The sequence below is a fragment of the Gavialis gangeticus genome, unplaced genomic scaffold (assembly GCF_001723915.1).
Source record: "Gavialis gangeticus isolate Ggan-Ray unplaced genomic scaffold, GavGan_comp1, whole genome shotgun sequence".
Classification (NCBI taxonomy): domain Eukaryota; kingdom Metazoa; phylum Chordata; order Crocodylia; family Gavialidae; genus Gavialis; species Gavialis gangeticus.
In genome coordinates this window covers 88,671,141-88,682,166 of record NW_017729031.1, presented here as the reverse complement: position 1 = coordinate 88,682,166, position 11,026 = coordinate 88,671,141, and the positions used below count along the sequence as shown (strand labels likewise).

The 11,026-nt window shown below is 42.9% G+C and overlaps 1 protein-coding gene across 5 annotated transcripts in view; it reads left to right on the top strand.

Moving 5' to 3' along the window:
* AGAP1 (ArfGAP with GTPase domain, ankyrin repeat and PH domain 1) overlaps positions 1–11,026 on the top strand; it is a 679,540-nt gene that overhangs the window by 234,396 nt on the left and 434,118 nt on the right. For all 5 annotated transcript variants that reach the window (XM_019523354.1, XM_019523357.1, XM_019523355.1 and 2 more), the window contains one exon: positions 7,133–7,267. In XM_019523354.1, coding sequence (XP_019378899.1) covers positions 7,133–7,267 — 135 coding nt within the window. The remainder of the gene's footprint in view (positions 1–7,132; positions 7,268–11,026) is intronic.

Below are 11,026 nucleotides of genomic sequence, written 5' to 3'. Positions count from 1 at the left end.
GGGGGGGGGGGGGCATGACCATTGGGGGGTGGGAAGGAGGTGGGGTGGTGGGGTTTTGGGGGGGGGGGGGGGGGGCTGCATGTTTAACCCTTTGTGGGTTGTATGTGGCCTGTGGACTACCAGTAGGACAGGCCTGACCTTTGGTATAAATACTTTAGGTAAGACTTAGTTCTCTTTTTTAAAAATTTTTAAATGTGCTACAGCAGGGGTAGGCAACCAGTGGCACAGGTACCAGAGTGTGAACCTCAGAAAACCTCCCGTAATAGTACTTAAATCTTTCCCTGGAAAAAGAGTGATCTTGTAGAATCATAGCCATAGAACAGGGGTGCTCAACTTCCAGCTATGGGCCAAATGCAACCTGCAGAACCTTGGAATCCAGCCCATGGGGCTCCCCATAGCTTGGGATATTTGGCAGCAGGGGAGCAGTGGCAGGATTGCAAGCCCTGCCAAATCGCAAGCCCCTCTCTGCACCTGTGCATGGCCAGAATAGAGCCAGGCCATGCCCCCTTCCCTCCAGACATCTGGGTTGGTGCTGGACTACGCTCCCTTCTCTTTGTGACCCCAGACCATACCCACTTGCTTCCACCCAGCCAGGTAGGGCTGGGCCATGCCCCTTTTCTCCTGTGGGGCCAGTCTATGCCGCCTCCTCCCCCGAGGGTCCAAGTTTTGGCTTGGCCCAAGTCTCCTTCTACCATGTAGGTGGACTGAGGCCGGGCTGCCCCTTTCTGCTCTGGGTGTGACCAGGTGTGGCCCTGCTGGATTCAGGCCACAGAGGGATTGGCCATTGCCTTTCTGGCCTGCCAGCTGAAGAAGTTGAGTACCACTGCCATAAACCATCTACAGTTTTAAGTTATGAAAGGACTATGGGATTTTGTAGCTGTGAACCATTTCAGGACCACCAGCATCTGCGCTGCTGTTCAGTTGTATTGAAAAGTTTCTGTTTGGGAGCAGAGGGAAAAGATAAATGTGATGAATTTGTCATGTTGATTCCTCTCCCACTGCCCCAATCAGCATAACTATTGCAGGTGCAATTTCAGATGTCTTTACTTTTAGCTTGCACTAGTGTGAGAGAGTTTAGAGGTGATTTAGTGCTGATAGTGTTTTCTTGGCTTGGATTTTGAGAGGCTGGGGACAGAGAGTGATGTGTGAAGCAGGGGAAGTAGGGAGAAGGCACATGGCAAAAAATAGTAACAGAGCATTAAGGCGGAAGCAGATGACAGATAAAAACAGGGAAGTAGACGACATGAAAAATCCTAGCGTAGTAAAAACCAGAAACAGATTGCTGAATGGGCCAATGTCAACTTCAAAATTGCACTTTTATTTTTTTTAAATGTGTATGTGGGATCAGTGAAACTGAGCAGAACTATAATGTACATCACTGTAGATGTCTTTGGTCCTTGTTATACCTTATGCTGTAAGCCGGATTAATATTAATCAGATTAGTGTTGATTGACTTGGTGAAGTAGTTTCATTTTAAAGAGAAAAACCATCTCTGACTAGCCTTTACCTGCACAGCTGTGATTTGCCAGTAGAGGCTTGTTGAACAGGGGCAGGACTGGCATGCTGTTCCTGCCAGCCAAAGCAAGCGCCATGGCTTTGGAGCTCATTTCCTCTGGCCAGTGGGAGCAGCAAGCCAATCCAGGCTCTACCTGGTGGGAGCAGTAAGTGCCACAGCCCTGGACCCATATTGAGACTTTCATTCAGGTGAAATAATTGCTGCCTCTGTGTGTTAATTATTTTATTTTTTTGTCCTGCCCACTGATCACCATATTCCCAGCCATACTTTATCAAGTAAGAAACTGATTTGATCAAAGTATTTCTTTAACCAAAAAGATCAAAATTTATTTTCTTTGAATAGGGGGCAGTATTGTGCATGTTGGATTTTTTTCTTTTTTGGGGGGGGGTTCCCTCATGTTCACTCTATTCTCAATTTAAGGTTTTTATCTGGAGACGGATTATCTTTGTACAAATAGGTCCATAGATTCTTAGATGTAGGGTCGGAAGGGACCTAAGCAGATCATCAAGTCTGACCCCCTGCCCTGGGCAGGAATGAATACTGGGGTTATATAACCCTTGGTAAGTTTAAGCTCATATGACCCCAGCTAGGTAGTTATCAGGCCTCCTTTTGAAGACCCCTAAGGTAGGAGCTAGCACCACTTCCCTTGGAAGCTGGTTCAAGGGAATTAACATTGCTGTCTCTGAGTTTTCTGTTAATGGTGAAGAATGGAAATAGAATAAAGTTTTACTGATTTTGGAAAAAGCCTCCACTCTGGTCACTCCTCCTCCTTTCTTTGGGAGGAGCCAGACCTGAGAGCAGAGCCAAGCTGCTGCTGTTGCTGCTTCCCTGGGGCAGCAGGGAGCTGGCAGTTTTGGACTCTGCTTGCAGTAGCGCAGCAGTGCAGTGCCCAAGCTGGAGCCTGAGAGCTGGTGGAGTAGGGAGAGTGCGGGCTGGGCTGTCTAGCAGGGGCTGGGTCTCCTGCCGCCACTTTGCTTGTTGGTGGAGGGTGCGGCTTCAGGGGGAGCCTGGGGTGGTGGGGCTCTGAACCCAGGGCTGCGGCATTCACTGCCCCTGCCAGCCAGAACTCAGACTAGCTTGCTGCTCCCTCTGGGCAGAGCAAGTGAGTTCCACAGTTGTGGGGGTTGCTCTGTCCAGGGGGAGCAGTGAGCCAATTCAGGTGTTGGCGGGAGGCACCATGGCCGGTGGTTATTCCAGGACTGTGCCACTCACTCTGTTTAATACATCTAGGGGGTAAGGCACCATGCCCAGCCCCACTGCAGTCCAGTGTCCCAGCTCATCCTGACTTGAGATGGGCCCCACTGCATTCTGGGATGCGGGATGACTTTAACTTGCGTAAAATTGGTATAGGGAGTAGCCACATCTTGGGAACAAATTTACATGGATTAAAGATAATCTTGCCCAGGAGTGGCGTAATTTTAAGCCAAATAATGAGTGCTTTAAGACACTTAAAGGTGTTAATGTGCATCCAGTTCAGGGGTTAAGAGCTCCAGAAGCCACCTAAAATTACTACTCAACAGTGCCCTCTCTTTCCATGAACTTGTCTGAGTTTGTATAGAAATTTTCCAGTGCAGCACTGGGAAGGGTAAATGACACATGCTTCTTCAAGTGACTGCCACTCAAGTTGAAAGTTGCGGGGCAGAGGAGGAGTTGGTTCCCTTTCCCCAAAATTTTATGGTGGCAGGTGTCTCTCTCTTACTGCTGGCAATCGTATTAATTGTAACTAGTTCACTGGGAAGATGCTTCTAAGTGTTATGTCCCTATGAGGGTCAGTGACTTTCTCCTGCACACTAAACTGGAACTTTTGCCTTTTGAAAGAGGGTGGAAAATAGAGGGGTGCTTTCTTTCCTAATTCCTCAAGGAAAAGTGCAATCTAGATTACAGTACTGAATTCTAATTGAGAGCCAAAAAAGATGATCTGTTGGTTGATTTTGCTAATTTTAGGTTCATTGTTGGCCAAATGCCTTTAGCACCCTCTGCTGGTTTTTAAAAAAAATATCTGAACTTCATTCCCAACACAGTTGTTTAAATTGCTTGATTTAGATAGGAAATAGCAAAATATAAATAATATATTTGAGCTGGTACATTGGCAACCAAAATGCATAATATTTGCAAGTTTTTAAATTATATACTTGAGACATGAATGCCAAGCACTGCCTAGTCAATTCGCATTTCTCTGAATGCTGAGCACTAAGCAAAGTAGTAGTGGTAGCTGAGCAATAACACTTTCAATTACTGGGAAATCCTGGTGTACAAGTGGTTTATGGTATAAGATCAAGTGTAGTCAACTATAGAAGCAATCTGATATCTTACCTTTGAAGTGAAAGCATGATAACTGATTAAGTATTGCTTATGATGGTACCAGCAAGTACCATCCTCTCAGTGACTTCCTATTATTATGTTAAAAAGGTTAAATTCATGGGGTGTCAGTAGCAAAACGTATTGTCAGTTTGGGTGTATTTGGATATTCAGTGAATATCCCTTAATTATAGGTAGAACAATTTGCTTTGCAATCCTTTGTGTCCCTTGAAACTGTCTTGAATTGTTCTCTTACAGGAGAGTGTTCTGGTTAAAGCACAAATTGTTTAGCCTCTTTTGAAATAAGAAGGCAACATTAAGGGAATATAGTGTAGATCAGTCCTTAGGTGATATATGAATTTTGAGAACTGGGTTTCTGAAGAGCTGTGCATGATCTTATCCTAGAAGAAAAGATGGTTCTAATTAATCTGGCCCATCTAAATTATCTTCTAAGTGTGTATAGGTTTGTTTTCCTAAGCTCATTGTTGGGTTTTTTATAACCAAACTCCAACAATCAGGCAAAGTCTTTTTAGTGAGTAGTGAGTTTCAGATCAGGACTTCAGAGCAAGCCAAAGGGAATCTGGGCAGCATGAGCGAGCCAAAGTTTCTGAGAAATTCATTGCATTGTGGAGAGGGCAACTGTATTTCCCTCCAAGGAGATGAGAGAAAAAAAATTGTCAAGTGGTGTAGGTGAAAACTCCATTTAACATACCGCTGGGCCCCTGAATTCACCTTCAGGACATACGCTCAGGTAAATGAAATGCAAAGTTAACTCAAGTGTTTGTAGGATGTGTAATGTTTAAAACAGCACACTGCTGAAAATAAAAAAGTATGTAGGAGTTAAGGAGCACTCTTGTGGACAAAAACCATGTGCTGGGCATTAGGGGAGAGTTATGGAACTTACAGTGTATATTTTGGAATTCATTGGAGGCTAATTCTTGATCCGTAATGACTTTTTTTGTTTTTGTGCAAGAAATGGGCAATACTATATAGTACAGTTACATGGAGCTGTCATTTTATGTTTCATGATTAAACATGCAAGTTGTGAAACATGGTAGTTCAAGGTTGCATGTGCAAACATAACCTTCATCCACTTAGGCCTCTGTGTTACAATAGGAGATGACACAATATTTATTTTACTACTGTTTTGTATACCCAACTATCCATGAATATTTTTAAAATAAATTTAATCTGTAACCTACCAGGTATGGAGTAGTGCATAATAATGAGAGTTAGGTATTCAGAGTCATTTTATGATTTCAGGGTCATTGGCTGTATTTTATGAATTCACCTGTAACTAGACACAATTACTGTTTTCCGTCCAGTAAGCTAGATGAATCTCTGTTATCTTCAAGTAAAATTTAGTTTCCAATTTCTTATCTAATTACAAAATATTGTATGAGGTTGCCTGGTGAATTCCAGTAGTATGAAAGCATAAATATGGAAGATACATTTTTCATTAGAGTTCAAGCATATCAAATCCCTGATGAAATAATTATTTCTAATTACTTCAAATTTTCTTTAACTACTTTAATTATTGTAATTGTGTTCCATATGTAGTTGTAACCTAAGACATGGTTTTGGGTTATAATTACATATAGAATATAGTAGAAAAGATTTTGAGTGAGATTCATTAATAAGATTCCACCTATCTGTGTTTCTCTGAGATATACTTCCTAACAGTGATTGATAACTGTGCTATGACTTCTGTAGATATTTTCTTGAACGTGTAGTAGTTGAATTCAGAGGAAAACCACAGAACTTTAACACTTCAGGGGGAAGATATTTTCTATAAATTAAAGATAATTTACTGAAAGTTATTTATTGAGCACTTGCAATTTCCATCAAAACTTAGAAGTCATAAATACCTAGAAGCTTTGATTTATTCCCGCACAAAACCCCCACCCCATAAAGATGAAACCAAATATTAGGGCTGTGCAAAGTTTTGGGTGCTGATTCAATTTGGGGGAGATTTGGCTCGATTTGGTGGCCGAATCTCCAAATCTGAATTGAATCATGAGACCAACAGAAATGTCCGAATCGATTTGAAGCTCTCTGAATTGAATTGGAAAAGATTCAGAGAGATTCAGAGATGCGGGCGGTCTCTGCTTGCCACCACAGGGAGCTGGACCCAGACTCCGTGCTGGTAAGTGAGGGGCGGGCTGGGGGAGGGCTGGAGGAGGGGGAAAGGGACCATGGGAGGACCCCTGTCAGGCCCCATCCCTTGCCTGCTCCCACAGCCCCCTGAGCAGCCTCCAACCCCCGCCCGCTGCCCCAGCCCTGTCAATGGCTGCCCCACCTGGCCCCAGCATCTTGGTTCTTAAAAAAAAGCCCTGCATTCACTGGCTTCTGCCAGGTGGGGTGGTGATCCAGGCTGCCCCCCACTACCCTGCGCTGCATGGGGGCTCTTCCAGAGGCCCCCTCCCCCTCCTGTGTAGTGTGGGGCAGTAGGGATTGCCTCCCCCCCCCCTGGCAGCCACTGGTGAGTCTACACCTTAAAAAAAAAAAAGGGGGGGCTGGTGCGCTGGGCAAGGCAGCCATTGATTGGGCTGGATAGTGGGTAGGGGATGGGGGCTCGTGGCAGAGCCCCCCATGCAGTGCGGGGCAGTGGGGTGCAGCGGGGATCTCTGGTTCCCCCCTCTCCTCCCTGGCCTGGCAGCAGCCAGTGTGTGCAGAGCTTTTTTTTTTTTTAAGAGCTGGGGCTGGGCGGGACAGCCATTGATGGGGCTGGGAGGGCTGGCGGAGGATGGGGCCTGTTTGATTCGGCAGCTTGGCAGTGGCCAAATCTCTGAATCAGATTCAGCCATATTGATTCAGGACAGTGATTTGAATCACCAAATCAAAACACTGTCCCCTGAATCGGCCGAATCCGAAGTGAATACTAACTACTTCACACAGGCCTGTTAAATATATCTAAGGATGTATTTGTATCTAAAGCTATGACTAACGATATAACTAAACGCTTATGTCAGTGGGAGAGAATAGAACATAAACTGTTATATATTATTTCTCATTAAAACAATGGTAGTTTTCATATAAAAGTATGTATAGCTGTCAGAAGCAATAAAATAATGCTGTATGGTATTTGATGCATTTTAGAATGAGCATGTGATGTCATTTCAGGTTGTGCACAAACTACAATTCCTTTTATATATTTATATAAACTGTGCAGACTGCTGGATGAAGATTTCATATATTCTTGGATTACTTGTTGGGCTTGATATGATTACTTTTTTGTTAAATATAATATAGTGTTGCTTAAAGATATGGAGAAGGGCAATTGCTAATGGTGGGTTTTTTTTCCTACTGCTACTACAGATGCTATAAGTTCCAGTAATCCTCGTGTCATTGATGATGTCAGAGCAAGGAAGCTGTCAAATGATTTGAAGAGATGCACTTACTATGAAACCTGTGCTACTTATGGGCTGAATGTGGAAAGGGTCTTTCAAGATGGTAAAGATCATTTAATTTCTTACACAGCATTTCACAAAATACCATAATCTGTGAATTCTTGGAGTTTAACAAGTGTCTGTTACGTAGCTCACATCCATGGAAAGATTTAATCTCAGTTTTGGTCAAAAATAAAAAAAAACAAGCTGTTGTTTTTGTTATTATTGTTTATTTTCATACCTGCAGATCCCAATGAGTAATTGTGGTGGTGGTTTTCTTAGCACTGTACATATACAGAACATTGTTTTGTCTCTGTTCTTATGTGCAACTGCAATTGATCTGTTACATATAATTACCACATAAATAGATATATAACATAAAGATGCAACTAAATATGTCTAAATAGGTCTAATGATATGACAGAAGATGCCACTAAACACTTATGTTGGTGGGAGAGAGAAGAATATTTATTGATAAAATTAAGGCTCATAAAATCAGGATTAGAAATTACATAGCATCCATGTGGTCTGTACCAGGTGGCAGCTTTGTATGCTCATCAGAATTGCAAGCATGTCTTGAGGAATTTGAGAGAGGATGAAGGGGGTCATTCGTGGAAAGTGTTCAAAATTATCGGGGCAGAAAGTATGAAAAAAAGAGCAAATATGGCTTGATTGACTAATGCAGTTAACTACTATAACTCCTATACTTAGAAAGTTTGACTGTTCTTGAAAAGAGCTCCTATGTGTTCCTCAGGGAAAAATACAGTGCTAAAAGTATTCTGCTTATGAAACTGGTCTTTGTGGTCCCCCTAGTGGAAGTTCTATATTTTGTTTGTTTGAGGCGTGTATTTTATTGCTGTGATAACCAAATCATTGTGTTAACCCCCTTACAAAAACTGTTCCCTACAGTACTTGTTCTGTTTTTTCTTAAAAAAAAAAAATAATTAGCTGGAACTTGGCTACCATCAGTATTTCTGATTGTGCATGCCTGTACTGGAAAATTGACAGGATTAGCAATGACCAGCTCCTTTAGGAGTTCTCAACAGAGCCCAGGCCTTTTAAATGCATCGGCAACAAATGAGGGGGTTAGGCTTGCAGCTTTGGAGGGTGAGATCTGCTGAAGTTTGCCGATCTTGTTCTGTAAATTCTAACAGCCAAAAAATAGAGAGGGCATCTTAAAGGAGAGGTCTCTCTAGCTGTCTTCTTTATTCTAAACTGTCCTCTGCTAGTAGAAATGATCTACCTTTCAAAAAACCTTTCAAAAAATCATGATCGGTAGTGACGGATTGTTCAGATTATGAGGTTTGGTCCGGTAACATGGTACAGGTAATTTTTTTGAATGTTTCTACTTTCTCTGCTATTTTTCCCTTCAGGAACTGCCCTTCTGTAGTTACAGGAGAGATTTTGTTGTGTTACTAAGTATCTATGTGGTGTACATGCAAAAGACTCCAATCAAAAATACAAGTAACTGACCCACTGAAATTCAAATACTGAAGTGGATTGTCCAAGATTAAATTACAAATGAGATGTTCTATTCATCTACTTCATGGTGCTTCAGCTAATACACCTTTAAATAACTTTCTGAACATTTGGGACAGATTTTATTAACACAAGTGCTAAAAAATCCACACTGTGTACTCTAGAAATTCCCTGAATCAAAAATGATTTCCTGAAGTCTTGATTAGATAAGACAAACCTTTAAATTCCTTTGTTTTGGCTTTACTTGAAGTTCATTTTTCATTACATGTCTTGAGCAACTCTGTATTTCTCTCTGGCATGCAGTTAGTTTACTGGGCTGGATTGAGACAAATGCAGCCGTGCAGTGTGGCACCACATACTGCACATTCAGTTGTTCTCCATACTGCAAGGGAACAGCACACAGGGTTTTTTTGACCCCTGGATTTCCAGGGGTCAAAAATAAAGCAGTATTGCATGAGATGGAGCCTGCGGTGGAGCCGCCCAGAGCCAGAGCCTGGCTGGCTGGAGCTGCACTCCACTGCCAGTCAGGCTCTGCAAGGCAGGACAGCTACTGCTGCAGCCCTGGGAGGCCCCCAGGACCCTAGATAAGGGTAGTGGCCCCAGCCCAATGCTGGTCTTCCCCCCTCCCTCCCCCTCCAAACCTGGTGTAACTTGCTGCGCACCAGAGCATGTGTGGCACAGGCGTTCCCCAGGGACAATTAGCAGGAGCACAAGGTGCACCACCACTACTTTTCCCTGGGGAACCAAATGTCCACGCATGTCTGGATGCAGCCCAGTTGTGCATTGTGCTCCAAATGAAGATAGTTCTCTCATTGATTTCAATGACAGAAGTGGTCACTTTGTTTTCATGACCACAGTGGATGGCAAATGATCCAAACTGGAATCAGAAATTGACTGTTGAGCTGAATTACACATCCTTGGGGAAATGTTGAGAAAGATTCAAAATAATTTACCTATGATTTATACCTCTAGGAAGTGCCAGATTGAATTTATATTTAAGATATGGTATGGTTGCTCTTTCTAAGGGATCCTGTAGGGCAAACATAATTATAGTTCACTGAAAACTAAATAAAAGGATCATTACTGTATTTCAGTGCTTTGCCTTAAGTGATGACTGAGGGAGGATACAATTATTTTCAGCTGTTAAGCCAATCTGTGATTTATAAGAAATATCATACCTAGTTTTGCAAATTTGCCCCTTTTACCTTGCTAGTCAAAGAACTGAAAAATGGTTACTGAAACCATACTTAACAGTCAAATAAAGATTTTTTGAAAAGTTCAGTATTTTAAGTGTTTTAACTTATATGCTGGCAAGGGGTGATACTGAATATACTTATTCCTGATCTAATTCACTGAAGACACCTATAGTATCATTATGACTGTACCAGCAAGTCATAAGAGATTGCTCATTTAAGTGATTACTTATTAGTGGGGAGATGGCAAATACAGAAGATATTAGTTTCTTGATGTTGATTTTTGTATGCTAAGTTTAATGCTATTTTACAGTACTGCCCAAGATTTCATAGACATTAAGGCTGGAAGGGACCTTGGAAGATCATCAAGTCCAGCCCCCTGCCCAAAGGGCAGGAAGTCAGCTGGGGTCATAGGATCCCAGCAAGATAAGCATCCAGTTTGCTCTTGAAGGTGTTCAATGTACGTGCATGAACAACCTCCAATGACAGGCTGTTCCAGAGCTTGGGGGCTCGGACAGTAAAGAAATCCTTATGTCCAGCCTGAAATGGTCTTGCAGTAGTTTATAACTGTTCGACCTCATTATCCCGTGGGGCGCTCTGGTGAGCAAACATTCCCCTAGGTACTGGTGGTCACCACTGATAAACTTATAGGTGGCCATCAGATCACCCCTGAGCTTGCGCTTTTCCAGGCTGAAGAGTCCCATGGCTCTCAGCCTGTCGTCGTAAGGTCTATTTTCCTGACCTCTGGTCATGCGCATGGCTCTTCTCTGGACTCTCTCAAGCTTCTCCACATCCTTTTTGAATTGTGGAGCCCAAAACTGGATGCAGTACTCCAGCTGCGGCCTCACCAAGGCCAAGTACAAGGGGAGAATGATGGCCCAGGATTTACTTGAGAAGCATCTATGGATGCAAGCCAGCATTTTGGTCACTTTACTAGCCACAGCATTGCATTGCAGGCTCATGTTCATCTTGTGGTCAGTGATGACCCCCAAGTCTCTTTCTTTTGTAGTGCTAGCCAGCATAACACTGTCAAGCCTATAAGAATGCTGCAGGTTTTTCCTCCCATGGTGGAGAACCTTGCATTTTTCAGTGTTAAACGCCATGAGGTTCTCGTCCGTCCATTTGCTGAGCCTGTCTAGGTCAGCCTGGAT